Here is a 20,337-nt window from a genome sequence, read left to right as displayed (position 1 = left end):
AATTAAAGCACCACCAGAGAGCTGGCTAAATTCTCATTAGTACTTGAGTTATAGGAGGAGGGTCCAGGTCTGAAATAAACACTCCACTTTGAAAATAGTTCAATTAAAGGGACATTGTGTAACTTCTCCTGTTATCTATTCACGAAAATCGATTATTTCATTCAAAAGTAAGTTTTTCAGTCATCAATAATCCCCCCCATCAACAAAGTGAAGTGTTCCTTTCAGCTCTGAATGAGCCGTTCATATCATTCATATCTCCATGGAGCGGGTAAGCTCGGTGCTGCTGCCATGTGGTGTCTCATGTTTTTACGTTCAGTGGCAGCGTGACGGTAGGTAACCACGGAAACTCAGCGGAGACACCGGAGCTGTCGGCTCAGGTGGAGGTGGCGTCTGTGAAAAGTCACCGTGGTAACGCAGTGAGGACAGTGAGGACTCGGAAAAACGGCCGTCGGTAACAAACCAGATGTCATTTTAGTCACAGAAGTCCAGAGAAAGCCGGTAAAACGTGGGTCAGGTAAACAATACCACATCGCCATGACAACATATTGTCACGTGTATTGTTTTGCCTCGTGCTGACGGACCACTTGTTTACATAGAGGCTTGTTTATGCCGTTACGTGCAGTGGCCGTCGTCCGTCTGCTGTCTGCCCAATTTCACGTGAATGCAGCATGAAAAATACGACTGAGTTGCTTGTGATATACAACCGCACCGCTAGATGGGAGGAATTCTTACACAATGTACCTTTAAAGACACATAAAGGCACTATTCTATCACATACATCTAAATACAACATTGAATCTGACTCAGAGTGCTGCTATCATGTAGGTCTCACCAGGAGTCATGCCATGAATGTGGGAAAGGGTTGAGATGACTGGGGGAGGGAGGTTTCTTACTGTTGCTAAGCAGTTTGGATGGATTATTATAGCCCGTCACAGTGACAGCAAGGTGCACAGGTTTAACGCCTGGGTTGTGAATATTATCAGACTGTTCTTGAGGAAAGCTCCTAGTTTTCCACTGTTATTAATATCAATGCCCAGTGAAGCCGGGCTGGCTCCTGTCAGAGGTTTTTCTGGCAGAGATCACAAACCTTTAAGAAGTGGAAGGCTCTGAAGGAAGAGTTACTGAGATCAAAGAGCTGTCAGACAAACGCAGGACTTTTGACACTAAAGTTGTCTTTGAAATCTCTTTGAAAACTCTTTCTATTATTCTTTGTAACAACTGCCCCTTTTCTTATGGATTCTGCTCCGTCTGTCTTCTCAGATCAGACAAGTTGAAAGTGGACCAGCGAACGCCTCAGGAGTTGAACAACTTACTGAACCACAGAGTCCTCACCAGGCCCGAGATCCAGAACAACGAACGCAACCGCGAACCCCTGCGACAGCACTCGCTGTCTCGGCTCGACGACAAACGACAGAAAGATGCGGAGAAACACAACAGCCAGAGGGAGTACTACACCTTACAGAGAGACGGGGAGAGGTACTCTCTGAAGAAAGACGGGGTGAGCTACCTGCTCCAGAAGGATGGAGAGAAGTATCTCCTCCACAAAGACGGAGAGAAGTACTTGCTCCGGAAAGACGGAGAGAAGTACTCGCTGCAGAAAGATGGAGAGGTGTACGCCATCCACAGGGACCTGGAGAAGTACACGGTCCAGAAGGTGGACGACAAGTACACGGTGGCGCCGACGGAGGAGAAATACGCCCCGTGTAAAGACAGAGAGAAGTATTTGCTCACGAAGGATGGAGAAAAATATGCACTGCAGAAAGTTGGAGACCGGCACACGCTCCAAAAAGAAGGACAGAAATACGTTCCCCAGAAGGAGGTGAAGAGACAGCTGTCGTTAAAGGAGACAGACAGGTACAGCACCATGAGGGAGATGGATAATAAATACGGTACCATACACGTGGTGGACAAATACGGCACTCTGAAGGAGGTGAAGAAATACAGCACGCTACGAGAAGGAGATAAATACGCCACGCTCAGAGACGCAGAGAAGTACGCCACGCTGCGTGACGGTGATAGATACGGTTTCCAGAGAGACCCCAGCTCCGAGAGGACTCTGACCAAAATCAGCAGCATCAAGCTTCAGCCGGCTCAGGCCGCCGCCATCGCAGCCGCCGTGTCGGCGTCTCGCCAGGGACAGGGACAGGCCAGCCTGACCCTCCCAAGGCCGGCGCAGGTCAACGGCTCCGGGTCTGGGTCTGGATCTGTATCTGTGACGGGGGAGCAGACCGGGGACTGCAGCCCAGCGGAGGTGGACTCCAGCCTGGCCAGGGCTGCAGTCATGTCCCCGGCCCCGGTGCAGGAGCCGGGGACGGGCCTGTCCAGGACCAACTCCATGCAGCAGCTGGAGCACTGGGTCAGGACTCACAGGACCAGAGGACTGGACGACGACACCAGGAGGTGAGACCACAAGTGTGTGTCTGTGTGTCTGTACATGTGCTGTTCTGCTTTTGGGAACATTTTGCAACTTTGAAACTAAAAAATGTGGAGACAGGATTTTGTCCAGTCATCTGATTTTTGAGGAGCTGTCTGTGAGGATCAGGTTGTCGAGGTGCAAGATAGTGTGTTTATTCAGGTCAGACTGTGTAGCAGGGGTGTCAAACTCATTTTAGTTCAGGGGCCACATACAGCGCAATTTGATCTCAAGTGGGCCGGACCAGTCATTTTATATCGATTCTGAAGCGTATTAAATGAGAATTGTCATTCTTTTGTGAATCGATTTTTTGGCACACCCCTAATAATAACCTATAAATAATGAGAACTCTAAATATTCCCTTTGTTTTAGTCAAATGAACCCCCCATTTTACAAAACATGTTATGCACAACGTGAAATTTATTGAGAAAGATACATAAATTTCAACAATATTATGTCTCTTCTGGCTTCTATGTGATTTTCACACTTGGCAAATTCATCCGGTGGGCCAGATTGGACCATCTGGTGGGCCAGTTTTGGCCCGCGGGCCATATGTTTGACATCCCTGGTGTACAGTCTCTCCTACAGTTCATGAAATTCCTGCAGCACCTGAAGGTAGCAGGGCAGATATGTTGATGAATTTAATTTGTCAAGTGCGACACCAGAGTGCAGTGATGTAAATGTTTACTTTAATTAAATCATGTGCAAATGACACAGAGCTGCTACACACTCCCCTACACACACACACACACACACACACACACACACACACACACACACACACACACACACACACACACACACACACACACATCCAACTGGTCCCTCCTGACTTTTAATCTGTTGTTTGTGCAGGAGACGTCACATTACTGGAGCTCATTAATCCTGTGTGTTGCAGCTTTAAAAAAAAAAATCAGCGATTCTGTGTGATTTCATTCGACTTTGGAGGCACAGATTTCAGCTCTACACACACTTTTCCCACCTCGTTTCTTCTCCCTGATCGGAGTGTGACCTCTCATCCTGTCATATCTGCTCCCACGCAAGATTTTAAATCTTAACTCCTTGTCTGGCTCTGCCATCCCATCCCTATCCCCCACATATATCTTCCTCCTCGTCCTTGCTCTGACCTTGCGGGGGGCCAGGGGGAGCTGAAAGCTTTTTGTGTCGCCACAGATGTGTATCTCAGTCGGGAGCGCCGGCGTTTAGCTGGCATTTAGCCGGCTGCGCTGAGAAATGCAGCAAAAAACAGAAAGTGCAGAGGCACAGGCGCTCCATTTGCTCTCAGTGCTGCCCCGCTCCTTCTGCTGCCATGAATAAGTCATGGAAACGAGACCGTAATGAGAAGTGAGCACGCCGAGCGCTGCGGAGACACATTTGTCATCTTTATCAGCACAAAGTGGGGAAATAGAGAAACTTTGTAGGACTTATTATTGTTGTTGTTTAACAGCGAACTCTGCTTCTGCTAACAGGCTGTGTTATTTAAGGTGAGCAGAGAGATCCTTTGTGCTGCAGTGAGTGAACTGATAACAACCATGTAGAGGGATATTAGCGTGTGTGTGTGTGTGTGTGTGTGTGTGTGTGCGCCTGTGTGAGGACCCAGTAAAACTAAATTATTCCTACAATTTAAGTTCCTGTCTGACAATAATTTAAAAAGTTAATTCACACCTACTTTTCCATTATTATAATAAATTAAAGTGGAAGTGGAAAGTGGTCAAAGAACACCAAGACGTGTGGCCCGCACTACCAAACAAAAAGAGTGGTTGCTCAAATTACACTAATGAGAGTGAATAACATGTAATGCAACACCTCACATGGTGAATTCATTATAATGTACATTTTTACAGCAAAGTAAGTAAACAGTCGACAGAAGAACAGTCACAGGAGCCAAACGTCCCCACAGACTTGGAGAGCATCCAGTCTGTCTCATTGTTTTGGTATCAGCAAAAAAGAATCTTGTTTTTGATGTGGTGTGAAATGTGGTAAATTAAAAGGAACTTGAATGAAGTGGCCCAGATCACAGAGAGGAAGTGAACGTCCCCTTCAAAGGCCTGAATGGGGGCAACATTCCTCTGAGGCCTCTTGTCCTACTGACTGGGTTAAAATGTTTTTACTTCCTTTTCAAACTGGATGATGCAGTCCTAGAGTGACAAGCACTGCTTCAGCTCAAAGACGTTTTTAAATACATGTTGTAGTTTGGGTTATTGATTTAGGTTACAAAATCTATTGAAACCAATCATACAGTATGAGTCAATTTAAAGGGATAGTGGCATTTTTTTTAAAGTGGGGTTGTATGATCTACAAATAGACCCCCAGTACTTTAATTGCAGTAGAAGACTCTCTGCACTCCTCCCGTTAGCAACGCCAGCCCATAGCCCTGCCCAGAGATTTACAACATACAGTGTTGTGAACAGACCCAAAGAAATGGACTATTTTCGCGGCATAAAAGAGGTTTTACCTGAAAAAAAAATACACAGTTCCATTGTTCGCTAGAATATAATTTTTTCCAGCCCCTCAAAGTGCAGGAAAAACCCAGTTTTTATTTGGACCTAACCAACTCACGTATCTCTCCGCCCAGGGTTAGCGCCCGCTGATCAGCAGTTGGTTAGCTCCAAATAAAAACTGTGTTTTTCCTGCACTTTGAGGGGCTGGAAAAAATTATATTCTAGCGAACAATGGAACTGTGTATTTTTTTTCAGGTAAAACCTCTTTTAGGCCGTGAAAATAGGCCGTTTCTTTGGGTCTGTTCACAACACTGTATGTTGTAAATCTCTGGGCAGGGCTATGGGCTGGCGTTGCTAACGGGAGGAGTGCAGAGAGTCTTCTACTGCAATTAAAGTACTTAGGGGCTATTTGTAGATCATACAACCCCACTTTTAAAAAAATGCCACTATCCCTTTAAGTGGCTGTTTAGATTGATTATTGTAGGCATCATTTGAAGTTACATGGCCTGCGTGTTCGCACATCGTGACCTTCATGGTAGATAATGTACTGTAATTTACATCCCATGGGCCATTGCACCTGTACAAATGTGTGGGCTGAACTTTACATAACACCGTGCTGCTGGTTAGATCTTCTAGCGGCAACGAGTACGTTTCAACAACTCGCCTTTTTGATATGATCTCAGCCTCGACAGCCTCGGGGAATCTGTTGTGAGAAGAGAATGTCAAGAACTAACAGATGCAGAAGACAAACAATGAGGATCATTTAAATTTGGTCATTATTATGTACGCGGACACCGGCTCTTTATTAAGTTCCCACTAGCGTCTCAAAGCTTAAGATTCACTATCCATATCTGTAATTTTCTAAGTGAAGCCCTGGAGAAGTGCTCATTTCTGATCGTCTCACTCAGCTGGAGCAACTAATCAGCTCTGTAGTCCATGTACACAATCTTTTAAATCTGTTGTTTATTCATTTGTACACACATAAAGATGAAGAAGAAAGAAATAGTGGGGGGAAAAAGAAGAAGAAAGTTCAAACCCTGTTTTCTCACCTCCACACAGTTGGAAAGTGACTGCATAAAGCGAGCATATGATGGATCGTCTGTTTGGAGAGATGTGAGGGGAGTGGATTCAGCCACAGTTTGATGATCCAACAAAAAAGTTAGTGTGAGGCTTAGTGACCCTGTAAGGACAGGGATGGTAGAGCCAAAAAAAGAAGTAACATCTCCAACACCGGCGCATTCAATTACCTATACAAAGACTAACTGCTCCTGGCAACCATTAGTGCCTAACATGAATGCAGTGTCAGCTGAATGAACGGCCATTCAGTCTGACTGTCAGACAAACATCATCACCCAGCAACAACAGACACCTCACACAGTCTCCTTTTAACAGCCTGCTGAGACGAGCTAGGTAACCCGCCTTAAGTGAAAAGAGGCTGAAAGTGATAATGATAATAGGTCCACTGTGATGGTTAAAGGGATAGTTCACCCAAAATTCAAATTTCACTCATTATCTACTCACCCTCATGTCAACTAAGAGCTGTGAGAATTTTCAGAGTCCTCCGTTCCTTCTCTGAGTTATGGGGGGGTCTGTGCAGCAGTATTTGTCCATATAATGGTTGTCAATGGATACCAACTTTCTTCGTCCAAAAAGACACCCCAAAAAACATCCAAATACCTCCATACTGCTCGTCTGTAATGTCCCTCTTGTATTACAGCCCAGACATGAGAAATTGTTCCGCCGGTCAGTGCAAATCACGCGAGATTTGCACTGACACAGGAAGAGCAGTGAACTGAGACACTGGGAGCTTCCGCTACAAACAAGCTTGAAATATAGACTTATTTAATTTTTTTGGGAACAATTTCTCATGTCGGGGCTTCAATACAAGAGGGACATTACAGACGAGCAGTATGGAGGTATTTGGATGTTTTTTGGTGTGTCTTTTTGGACAAAGAAAGTTGGTATCCATTCACAACCATTATATGATTATATGGACAAATGCTGCTGCACAGACCCCCCCGTAACTCAGAGAAGGAACGCAGGACTCTGAAACTTCTCACAGCTCTTAGTCGACATGAGGGTGAGTAGATAATGAGTGAAATTTGAATTTTGGGTGAACTATCCCTATAAGTGAAAAGAGGCTGAAAGTGATAATGATAATAGGTCCACTGTGATGGTTAATAAATGGGCTAAAACATGCACAGTCATGGTGAAGCCCTTCATCTATACATCGCTGCAGGTCACGGTATCATCTCTGCTGAAAGCAAAGGTTGAATGAGATAAAGGAAGAGCGTCAGGTGAAGAATGGCAGTCGGCAGTCAGAGCGACAACGACTATATTATTCTATCTCACCGTGGACTCATAAGGTCAAAGCCGCAGCCCCAGAGAACAAGGGGCCTTCCATTTTATGATTAGCCGCTAATGGCTGTAACGATAACGAGCTGCTCATTACCTCACGTGAGCAGGTCAGAGCGAAAAAGTGAAGCAGAGTTCTGTTAATGGAAGCGGTTTGTTAATTAAATCCAGTCAAGCACGCCATACATATCGAGGCACACACACCTACAGATAATTATCCTGGTTACGATCCAGTAAACACTGATTAAAGGCAGCGATACAGGAAGAGTGAGTGCAGTGGTTATATGTGGAATATGTGGACACCTTGTTTCTTCACTGACAGCGGTAAATTATTGGATTCAGTTTGCGGAGATGCAGTGTGACATAATTACAATTATAAGTCAAAACCTTGGAATAAGTCATGTAGGAAAAAAATCAAATTACTTGATGAAAGCGAGTGAAATTCTATCACCACTGTCACTTGTTTTATTTATGATATTTCTTATTTATTTAATGATTTAGTATCTGCAGAAGGTCTGCACCATCCCATTAATTTCACTGAAAACATGATTGACAGTCATATTGAGCTACTTGTTCTGGTAATGCTGATGGTACAATTATCATGTCATCTGCAAACAATGAGCTTGAGGGAGCACTATAGTGTCATTTATACATACATACCCCCTTTTGGGCTAGCACTAGCGAGCTATGATTCAACCATGTACCAAAGTCTGACAGTAAACTGCTTAAAATACAATAAATGTTATTAATTGTTAATGGTTAACTCAGGTATAAATAACTAATCTGGAAACAATAGAGTCTCTTCGTTTAAAGTGTCCATTGCATCAGTGGTTAACCCATGTGTAAAATTAGCGTTAGCTTGTTAGCTAAATCCTTCTTGTCACTAGAAAACAAATCACATTATGACACTGAAATACAGTATGTCCTTTAAAGGGATAGTTCACCCAAAATTCAAATTTCACTCATTATCTACTCACCCTCATGTCAACTAAGAGCTGTGAGAATTTTCAGAGTCCTCCGTCCCTTCTCTGAGTTACAGGGGGGTCCGCGCAGCAGTATTTGTCCATATAATGGTTGTGAATGGTGCTCACTATTCTTCGTCCAAAAAGACACACCAAAAAACATCCAAATACCTCCATACTGCTCGTCTGTAATGTCCCTCTTGTATTGAAGCCCCGACATGAGAAATTGTTCCGAAAAAAATTAAATAAGTCTATATTTTAAGCTTGTTTGTAGCGGAAGCTCCCAGTGTCTCAGTTCACTGGTGTTCCTGTGTCAGTGCAAACCGGCGGAACAATTTCTCATGTCGGGGCTTCAATACAAGAGGGACATTACAGACGAGCAGTATGGAGGTATGGAGGAGGTGAAATTTGAATTTTGGGTGAACTATCCCTTTAAAACAGCTGATTAATGAAGAACTCTGTTATGATTGATGACATAATGTCAGGAGTTGAATAGTGTAAGCAAAAACAGTAGGCTATGTTGAGAAAAACTGCCTTGTCTAGCTAACTGGCCTTAACTTTGGGATGAAAATAGTTTTCGTGTTTGATGTCTTATTAGATGCAGTAGCAAACAGTGAACTGGTTAAGTGTTGATAATTGAGGATAAATGATAAACCTAGTAGCCAGTGTGGATTATCACTATATTTTGGTGTGAATATGATGAGACACTAGAGCTAACGTTACTTTGGTAGAAGAGACAGCTGAAGCCGTCTCAGGTGCAGTCATTATAAAAAAAGTAGTGTTTTGACTACTGACATGATGAGTCTGTCCCCTAAAGACATCAGCAGGTGATAGGCTGTGCTTATTACTTGTTGAACTCCATGAGCCCACCAGCACAAATCAAGATCAGGTGCTGCTGTACAGCTGTAAAGCAGATCAAGCCAGTTTAAACTTCTTTACGATGTACTGCGAATTTCCCCGTCATGGGATGAATAAAGGCATACTTTACTTTTTACTCCAAACCTTAATGTGGTTTGGAAATCATTTCAAGACTCAGATATTAAAATTTTACCACCAGTTTATGAATTCACAACACAAACAAAAGAACTTAGAAATATTGTTGCTTCTCCCCGATGCAGCTCTACACCAGAGAAATAAATCTGTTTGTGTGTTTTCCCTGTCAGCATCACATCCTACCAGACCTTACCCAGGAACATGCCCAGCCACCGGGCTCAGATCGTACCCCGCTACCCGGAGGGCTATCGCACGCTGCCGCGCAACAGCATGATGAGGCCCGACAGCATCTGCAGCGTGGCGGGCTCCGTGTACGACCGGGCGCTGCGCCCCGCCTCCACCACCACCGTCGGCACGGCGGAGAAGAGGAGGTCCATGAGGGACGACACCATGTGGCAGCTGTACGAGTGGCAGCAGAGACAGGCCTTCTCCAGGCACAGTCTGGCTCCGCCCTCAGGTAGTCTACACAGACCACAGACCACAGACGGTCCAGGCAGAGTCTGGCTCCGCCCTCAGGTAGTCTACACAGACCACAGACCGGTACAGTGGAGGCTGGTCAATAGAGGGCACTAGGGTGCCGCCCCACTACTCCCCAGTACCTTGAATAAGATTTTAAAAAATAAAATAAAAATACTTTGAAAAGTATATTTTGAGCAGGGTTAAAGTGGGTTAAAGGAATAGTTCACTAAAAAATGAAATTCAGTCATTATTGACTCACCCTCATGCTGATGAATACTCCAGAGTAGTTTTATATTCCTCAACGTGCATCTGGAGACCTGGGAGGCTGGTTCTTAGTCCAACGAAATCCTTATATGAGAGTCAATAGCGCCCGACACAAAAAGGTCCATAAAACTACACAAAATCCTTGTGATATTCCTCCACACTGCTCGTCCGCTGCAATCCAAGTGTCCTGAAGGGATAAAGTCCAGAGTTTACTTGAAACAACGTCATTTAGGACATTTTTACAGCCTAAACAGTCCTGGATTGAATTTCCCTGGGGCGTGCTCTCACGTTTACACATGTGAACGTCAGACTGCAATACAGGACTGGTTTGGCTGTAAAAATGTCCTAAATGACGTAGTTTTGAGTAAACTCTGGACTACGAACCCCTCTCCCGGGTCTCTAGATGCACTTTGAGGAATAAAAAACTACTCCGGAGTATTCATCAGCATGAGGGTGAGTCAATAATGACTGAATTTCATTTTTTGGTGTACTATTCCTTTAAATGTATCACCTGCAATAGAAATGTAGATTAAACGTGTTCTACATTGTCTAAAGTTACCAATTAGTCACGTGTTTCTGCCTTAGGGCGCAAAAATCTTTGCCCATAGACTCTCATTATAACTTGTACATACATGTTCTCGGAAGTCGGAATTTCTAACATATAAATATATAAAGGTTGTATTTTCGTTTAATTTTATTAATCGTCCATTTTTCCGACTTCCATGTTGGTTTTTCAAATGGAAAGGGCTCAACTCAATAATAATCAAGTTTCATTTTAAAGTTTGGTATAGCCTGCCCTGGAGATAACACTACTTCCTGTCTGGCATTGTGTCTTCATGTCAGGCTGACCTCTCTGTTTCTATCTCAATTTCAAACCTATCACAGAAGCTGTTTTTGACTCCTCTGTGATTTCCTCTCTCCCTCCTTGCAGGTGCGGGTCACTACGGCACCCTGCCCTCCACAAAGACTATGGGCAACATCTCTGAACACGCCCTGACGCACTCCATCCCCACCTCACCGTCTCACGGCTCCCTGGCCCTCTACAGCACCTTCTCTCCCCCCCGCCAGCAGCAGGTCGCTCACAACCCCGGCAGCTCTCAGTCCGAGGTGTCGTCGCCGGTGTTCAGGGGCGACGGGACGCTGGACAGACGGCAAAGGACGCAGCTGGCCAAGGTAGAGGGAAGGGAATATATTAATATATAAACCACAGGTGCACAAATAGGTAGGGGAGCACCGGGTCGATTGATACACGGGACGATTGATACACAGCGATTTCCTCGAAAACCACACAAGCTTGAGCCGTCAGATTTCGTCACTAACTTCAGCACTCAACACCGACCAATCCTGGGAAAGCTTGTGAAATGACGTCACGCCATTCAAAAGTTATTAGCGCGAACCGGTTTTTGACTACGGAAAGTAAAGTGTTAGGTGCGGTAGTTTTTTTTGATCAAATTGTTGTATTGTGTGTTTCATGCAATAATAATATGACCTAACAACAGATAGATTCGTACATAAACAGGTCCTAATGTATGCAATGTCATAGTTTTGAAGTTTACAGGCAAAACAGGTTGAAGTGTCAGTAGTCGCTGCAGGGACGATTGATACAGCTGTTTCAAATGTCCCTCACGCCACCGTGCGTAGTGATTGTGGTCACATTGCGCGATCAATATCTGTATAAATCACCAAATTAATAGCCTAACTGTTTTGCAATTAACAACAACCAATTTGAATGAACAACATGTATTTTTAATAAACACCACATATTTTTAATGTTAACAATGTTAACAAAACGTGTTTATGACATGAATCAACAGATATTCAGCAAAGTGAGGGGAAAATGCCGAGGGTCCCGCATAACGACCCGCATAGGTGGGGTGTTTGAGATAAATGTCAACTTAGGTTCAAAGTTATAAAACAGCGCGATCATTTAACATATGTGTTAAATTACACTTGTAACTAAGAGAATACACATGTGAGTTGTTGATCGCATGATAAAAATGTTTGTGTACATAACGTCATCTTTGAAAAAGACGTTTAACTGAAAAGTGTATCAATCGACCCGGCGCTCCCCTATGTTAAAAAAAAATAAGCAGGTCAAATTTTAAACATTAGTTTTAGTTTAATACTCATGAGGAATATACCAATGATGTCATACATCAGCAAAGTGTTGATGTTATGGAAACAAGGACGATCAAATCAGGAAGCAAGGATGTAAACGACATTGTCAGAGCAGGACTGAAAACGGAGACATGAGCAGAGACTGGAGAGAGATCTCAACTCCAACATCTCCAATGATGTGTGGCAGATGATCCAGAACATCACAGGGCTACAAAAGCAAGAGACCCGACCCCCCCACCACCACCATGTGTGAGATCATGTTGCCTGATGAGCTTAATACTTTGATTTGCTGCACAAAGAGTCAGCTGTAAAGTCGACTCCACCTCCAGAGCTGCTGCCTCCGTCAGTATCCACAGCAGATGTGGAAGAATCCTGCTGAGGGTGAAGATGAGTAGAAAGCTGCTGGGGCTGATCAACCAATCAGCTCCATGATGCTGTCACTGACATTTCTAACACATCACCGTCTCAGGAGAGCGTTCCCACCTGCTTCCAGTCACCGGCCGTTATCCTTGTACCCAAAGAGTCTTTAGTGACTAAATGACTCCATCTATGTTCCATTCACAAGCTGATCCTCCATCTCCTCCTCTTTCTGGACCTTCATCACTTTCATCCAGAATCACAGAGGCTGCCCTGAACTCACCGTGAAAACAACAGCACCCACATCAGGAAGCTGTTTGTTGATTTGAGCGTGTTTGATACAAATGTAGCTCTCTGCAGTTGGATTTGGACTTCCTCACAAACAGACCCCAGACAGTTCCTCTGAACACCCATGTGTATACTCAGCCCCCTTCTCCTCACTCTGGACACCCATGACTGTGTTCCCAGACAGGGAGAAAACTCTGGACACTTCATATCAGGAGGAATTGGGCCATCTTATAACATGGTGCACACAGAACAAGCTACTGCTCAGTGTCAACAAAACCAAAGAGCCTGACTGTTGACTTGAGGAAAACAAGGCAAAGACACACACCCCTGTCTACATCAGCTGAGCAAGTGAACAGTTGGATTCAGTTAGATACGTTACACAACATAACACAATATAACAAGGCTACATTCCAGCCTCTAAGTTGGTGTTGTTTACACCAGGGATCAGCTCACGGTGCTGAAGCGTAGAGACAGATATCTGTTGTTTTTTTTTGCTTTTGATTCTGAGTAATTCTGTAAAATAGTAAATAAAATTTGTCTTTCAGCTGAAAAACCTTCAGCCTCATAAAGACAGACAGCTCAGCCTTGATTGACTGTCTGCTGATAACTGATTTCGCTCATGTACCAATAAAAATCTTATCACACAGTTGCACCGTTTCCACTACACTGTATTTTTGACCAATAAACGCCGGGTGCAGTGACAGCTCCGAGAGTCTCCGACGTCCTGTCCCTATAATGAAGTCTGACTCGGACAGAGAGGCGAGAAGTTTTCTCTTTAACCCTAACTTCCGACCCTCCCCTCGTGAGAATCTCCAGAAAGACACGAGCAGGATGCGGAGAGAAGAGTTTGCAGTCGGTGGATGATTCTCACTTCAGTGGATGAGTTCAATCTTCCTGTCACAAGTCTAAAAACCCCGGTCCAATCCCGGGCCCGGGGCTGTGAGCCGCGGTGACACCTCACGGCGCAGACTGAGACACAGCAGACAGCTCACGTTAATACACCGGGCGACACACATCTGCTCTGTATTCACGGCTGGACAGAGGGAAAAGCCACTGAGGTTTTCTCAGTGGATTAAGCAACAGTGGAGTGTAGAGACAGACAGAGTAGTGGATCCAGTAGAAACACATGTTCACGTCAAATGGACAAATTCACAGTTCATAATCATGCTAGGAGCCACTTTCAGGCTTGAGATAATGTGTTTTAGTGGTTGAAATTACAGCTACAGGGAATATAATCAATCAATCAATCAATACACAAGCCTCACTTACCCCGTCCTTTATGTAAAATTGAACACAAGATTAAAAGTCTCTCAGAGAGATGTTTATTTTCCTTTAGTCTTTTTCAGTTCAACAATGCTCTGCCTCAGTGTGATAAATTATTTTTATTCCACTGTCCGCAGCAGCTGAATTAATTACACTCACATTAATTGAGTCGGGTTTTTTTCTGTGTGTGTGTGTGTTTTGCGAACAAAGACAGCAGATGTCGGCGAACAGATAACAGGATGAAACTGCGACTGAATGTTTCCCATTGTTACCTTTTCATTTTTATATTTTCCCTCTTTTGATGCAGCGATGTTCCTCCTGGTTACAACGCTGCATCAGTTTAGTGGAACAGCAGCACAATGCTGCTGCTACATTAGCTAATTAACGGCAATTCATGTTATACTTGCATTACTGTCAGTCAATTACTAACATTATGCCATTTGTGTTTATTGTTGCTGGGCGACACTGGGGTTTGACTCGCGTATTGTGTGCATATGCTAATTCAGTTTTTACATTAAATTCACATTTATTCATTTGGCAGATGCTTTTGTCCAACTATGCATGTAAATGTGATTGCTAGCTGCTGTGTTTCCATCCATCTGTAGGGTCTGTGAACAGTGAATTGCGGTAACTGAGACGAGTGTAAACAAGTAAGAGATGTGTTGGTGAAAGGCCGCGTTCATAAGGTTTCTTTTAATGGGTTCAGTGAACTCAAAACTTTAAAGAGCCGACTGTAGATTTTGACATTTTATCGTACATTCAAAGTCCAGCTTACTGCTGTGCAAACGATGCTTAATCCAAACATAATGAAAACTTATCAATCTATTTCCAGCTGGACTGAATTAAGTTGATAAGTGAATATTACATCAAGCTAGAGAAAGCCCTTAAATACACCCTTAATTGCCTATCTGTCAGCAGAGCAATGACTGGCTTGGCTGTTTAAAAAATACTTCATTATACAATAATAATTTACTGAAATCGACATTTCTCTGCCACAATCTTTCCACAAACCTCCTGGCAACTTTAGAAGCACTTGAGGTCGTCATGGCGGCGTGGGGCAATTCTGTTGCATACCAGTTGTGAACCACTGGTTTACAGCGGCATGCCAAAGTTTGGGCACCCCAGGTCAAAATTTCTATTAATGTGAACAGTTCAGCAAGTGGAAAATGAAATGATCTCCAAAAGGCATAAAGTTGCAGATGATACATTCCCTTTAAAAGGGTTTTCTATGGAGTTTTTCCTCAGTGGATGTGAGGGTCTAAGGACAGAGGATGTTGTTATGATGCCATGTAAAGCCCTTTGAGACAAACTGTTTGTAAAAACAGGCTATACAAATAAAATTGCCTTGCCTTGCCTTTATATTTTAAACAGTATCATTTTTATTTTCATCTTTTACATTTTCAAAATGACAGAAAAGGAAAAAGGCCTGCAGCAAAAGTTTGGGCACCCTGCATAGTTAGTACCTAGTAGCCCCCCCTTTGGAACCTATCAGCGTGTAAATAGTGGTAACCTTGGTCAAAGTTAGGCTATCTGAGAGCTCTAGTCTCCTGGGTTTCCCATTCGTGCTGCTTTGTTTCCCATTTCCCTCTAAAATAGTAGAAAACAAAAGTAGTACATTGATATTGCTTGAAATAGAGTGTTTCATGTTTAACTTTCTGCCTTTTGGAGATCATTTCATCTTCCACTTGCTGAACTGTTGACATTAACAGACATTGTGACCGCTGTATGTCATGGAGATGGCCTGACCTTAGTGACTCTAAGATGTGTACATCCCTCTCCGACAGTACGGTTACCCAGCTGACCGACGGTCCATCGCAGCTGGCCCCCCTCCTCAGACCATCACCCCACAGTCCCTGCAAGGCAAGACGGTGAGTGTGACACCCTCTCGTCCCACGCACCAATGTACCGTTTAACCTATCACCCCAACTGCTCGCACGGAAATGTGACTAGAATAACCCAGATAATAATAAACAACCCACAGTGACACACAGCTCAGATGTTTTGTTATGAGCATCTTTTTGCTCTTTTTTCCACTTGTTTCGGCAGTATCAGTGTAATTATGGGCAATACCATGTTGTCGCTGGATGACAATACAAACACACACACACACACATAATGCGTCACGTCAGCGCAGGTTAAATTGCCTTTGCTCTCAAATGAAGGCAACAACAATCAAGAGTGAAGCTGATGTTTCTGTTTGAAGCAAACTGTGAATAACACTATGATTGCTTGTTGGCAGTCGAGACCTCAGCAGAAAGATGTTTCAAAGGAGGTTAAATCGAAAGCAACTGGACTTAGTTATTTGTCTAGGAAGACGTTTCACCTCTCATCCAAGAGGCTTCATCAGTTCATGTACGCAGCTGACCAGGCTGGGACTGGTCCAACTATCTGGTGTGGAGACTCACTATTTAACCTCTTGTGTGGGCGTTTCACAAGGGTGATGATGTCACTGGTTCCCTTTTGTGCTCCAAGTGCCAACGACAGTAGTTGGAGTGACAGTCGTTGGTGGGAAGTTGGTTTCGACTGTCGTTAGTGCCCTATTGTGTTCTAACGACATGTTCTAACGCTATGTCACTTACAACATAGCCAAACACGTAGCCAATATCTTGGCTCCTTTGGTGGGGAACACCCCACACCACATCCAAAACTCTATAGACTTTGTGGGTAAAGTCCGGGACATACAAATGGAACCAGATGACACTATGGTATCCTACGATGTGACTTCTCTTTTTACCTGTATTCCAACTATGGAGGCTTCGGCCACAGTAAGGGAAAGACTCACACAAGACAACTCCCTGCAAAACCGAACAAAACTCAAACCCGAACATATTTGCCAGCTTCTGGATTTATGCCTGAACACCACATACTTCCAGTTCAACGGCAAATTTTACAGACAAAAACACGGCTGTGCCATGGGTTCACCAGTATCCCCTATTGTGGCAAATCTGTACATGGAGGAGGTAGAGAACAAGGCTTTAAACTCCTTTGAAGGAACAACACCGAGCCACTGGTTCAGGTATGTGGACGACACATGGGTTAAAATCAAAACCAAAGAAGTGCAAGCTTTTACCGAACACATTAACTCAGTGGACAAAAACATTAAGTTCACCAGAGAGGATGTCAAGGACAATAGTCTGCCTTTCTTAGATTGTGACGTCCATATGAAAAAGGACAGGAGCCTCCACATTGGGGTATACAGAAAACCCACACATACAGACCAATATCTACTTTTCGACTCTCACCACCCTCTGGAACATAAGCTTGGTGTTATCAGAACTTTGCAACACAGAGCTGATAACGTGCCCACCAGCTCACAGGCCCAAGGGGCAGAACACAAGCACCTGAGAGGCGCCCTCACAACTTGTGGTTACCCTAACTGGACCTTTGTGAAAACTGCAGCTGCTTCCAGAAAGAAAACCAGCAAAGTGGTTGAGAAAGAAAGACAAAACAAGAGAAAAAACATAGTCATTCCATATGTGTCTGGAGTATCAGAAAAACTCAGGAGGATCTTTAACAAACACCGTATCCCTGTGTATTTCAAACCCAGCAACACACTCAGACAGAGACTGGTACATCCCAAGGACAGAACACCACACACCCACAAAAGCAATCTGGTGTATGCAGTCCAATGCAACGAGGAATGCAAAGACCTCTACATTGGAGAAACAAAACAACCACTGCATAAACGCATGGCCCAACACAGGAGAGCAAACTCCTCAGGACTGGACTCTGCTGTTCATTTACATCTCAAGGAGAAAGCCCACTCCTTTGAGGACAGCAATGTCCAAATCCTAGACAGAGAGGACAGATGGTTTGAAAGAGGAGTTAAAGAAGCCATTTTTGTAAAAGTAGAAAAACCATCCCTCAACAGGGGAGGAGGTCTGAGACACCACCTATCCCCAATTTACAATGCTGCCCTTTCATCCCTTCCCAGGAGACTCAACAATCTAGCCTCAAAGAACAACTACTGTTCACAAGTGGCAAGTGACTCCAACGACTGTCGTTAGAACACAATAGGGCACTAACGACAGTCGAAACCAACTTCCCACCAACGACTGTCACTCCAACTACTGTCGTTGGCACTTGGAGCACAAAAGGGAACCAGTGACATCATCACCCTTGTGAAACGCCCACACAAGAGGTTAAATAGTGAGTCTCCACACCAGATAGTTGGACCAGTCCCAGCCTGGTCAGCTGCGTACATGAACTGATGAAGCCTCTTGGATGAGAGGTGAAACGTCTTCCTAGACAAATAACTAAGTCCAGTTGCTTTCGATTTAACCTCCTTTGAAATACTATGACCTGGACAAATGAGAATATGCACCGGCTTATTCCAGAAAGATGTTGTTCCGGTGTGTGTGTGTGTGTGTGTGTGTGTGTGTGTGTGTGTGTGTGTGTGTGTGTGTGTGTGTGTGTGTGTGTGTGTGTGTGTGTGTGTGTGTGTGTGTGTGTGTGTGTGTGTGTGACAGAGAGAGAGAGAGAGAGAGAGAGAGAGAGAGAGAGAGAGAGAGAGAGAGAGATGCCTGTCTGTGTTTTTAGTCTGAAACCAAAGTAACCCAGTGTTTCTCTGACCTTGTCCAGTAGTTTATCACACAAACTGAAAGTAGACAGTGAAACTCAGTTATTTTGACCCATGTTGCTGATATGTGATGGATTAAGTCGAGAATCCAGCATTGAGATCATGGGGTCAGTAACGGCTTGCTGATATCCGATGATCTGGCTGGTGCTGAATGTTCGGTAACACTTTACTTAAGTTGACATTATTTGAGATGTCCTTGTTATGAGAACGTGACATCATTTTTAAAGTTTGGCAATTAGGTCTGCTATGACAGTTTAAATTGTCTTTATGTCAAGTTGTCAGAACAAAAACATCTCAAACAATGTCAACTTTGCATTAAAAGTGACATAACTTACCGAATGACACTTAACGACAGCTGTCATAAGTATTCATTGATGTTTATGACAGCTGTTATGTCATGGTTATGACAGTGTTATGTCAATCTTATGAATACCTATTCAAGTAAAGTGTTACCGAATGTTCTTCTCACCCAGTCACATGTCAAATGTAGGAACCTTTTCCGATGTGAGGACTGAAACCACTAGCGTTGCGTTGTGTTGGCACCAGTGGCTCCTCTGGGTGGTGGGTGCTGTTGATGTGAGTGAGGCAGCTCTTCTTCTCCCCCCCTCTGTGTGTTGCTGTGTGCAGCCCGAGGAGCTGACCCTACTGCTGATCAAGCTCCGCCGGCAGCAGGCGGAGCTCAACAGCCTGCGGGAGCACACAGTAGCTCAGCTAATGGCCCTGGGTATGGAGGGGCCCAACGCCAAGGTCAGCACTGAGTGTATATATACATACATGTGTGTGTGCATGTACGCATTTGTGCTTCCCCTCCAGCCAAAACCCCCACATTTTGTGTGTTTCTGTGTCCGCCAGAGGATGATCCCTGTGTGAGACGGGTTGTTTGCTGTGAATAAATTGAAGCTTGGTGTGTTCTGAGAGGTTCTGATAGTTCACAACGAACCAAAACAAGTCAAATGCTTCACCAGTTTGATCCAGGCTCAAATAAGATATTCATGGTCCACAGAGGATACATCCTGAGGACCTCAGTGTTCTCAAGTGTTACCAGCAGACTGAAGTTTCTATCAGTTAAATGTCTTAATCTAACAGATAAACTATTGCAACACCATTTTAGAGATTTTCATGGTTTCCAGACAGCATCATGAACATGTTCAGTAGATGAAGTTATATTTATAAACAATTATTCTCACATAATATGATATTAAATCCAAAGTGAGGACACATGAGTTTAGAATTTAAACCTACATCAGTTCTCTCACCTACAGCAAATACAACTAGTCATGTTTACAGACATAGACATGCAGTCAGTACAGGTGTTACTATGAGATGATAGGAGTCTTAAAACACCAGAGCAACAAAATCATATTCAACCCAAGGAAATCTTAATAATTAAAGATAAACCCAAACTCCAAAGCCTCCGTTAAATTTACCAGAGGCATCCGATTAGACAAAGCCTACTCAACTGTTGCATTCTGGGACACTTTAGTGTCATTTTGCCTGTGTGAACACGCCAAATTCAATTCGGTGCTTTAACTCTTGGGTTTTCCTTTTGCATGTGTTTTGCATGGGAGCGTTCCCTCTGTCAATGCATGTGGTCGGCTGTGGCAGGAGAGCATGGGTGCATCAGAGCTGATGCACTAAACAACATGGCCTCTGTTTTTCCAGCTTGATGTGTGACATTAGTGTTGGTTTGAACCCATCTGTGTATTTGTCCTCCTGTATTAACTCGATTAAGATAAGATGGTTTATGTGGGAAAACTCCAAGTGAGTTTATGATGCATGTGCAGGAAGTGTGCAACATGTCTGGTGTAAATGAATATGAAGAAGCTGTGGCATGTTGTCATGTTG

General features: G+C 43.9%; 1 protein-coding gene across 1 annotated transcript in view; it reads left to right on the top strand.

Annotated features, from left to right (window-relative positions):
• LOC311006879 (pleckstrin homology domain-containing family A member 5-like) overlaps positions 1-20,337 on the top strand; it is a 257,951-nt gene that overhangs the window by 211,930 nt on the left and 25,684 nt on the right. Inside the window, 5 exon segments of the mRNA XM_083999886.1 lie at positions 1,261-2,400; positions 9,335-9,621; positions 10,819-11,060; positions 15,698-15,781; positions 19,120-19,239. Coding sequence (XP_083856012.1) covers positions 1,261-2,400; positions 9,335-9,621; positions 10,819-11,060; positions 15,698-15,781; positions 19,120-19,239 — 1,873 coding nt within the window.

Source organism: Trachurus trachurus, assembly GCF_905171665.1.
Source record: "Trachurus trachurus genome assembly, chromosome: 23".
NCBI classification, from domain to species: Eukaryota; Metazoa; Chordata; class Actinopteri; order Carangiformes; family Carangidae; genus Trachurus; species Trachurus trachurus.
Note: the sequence above shows the minus strand (reverse complement) of the source record. Positions and strands in the feature narration are given on the sequence as shown.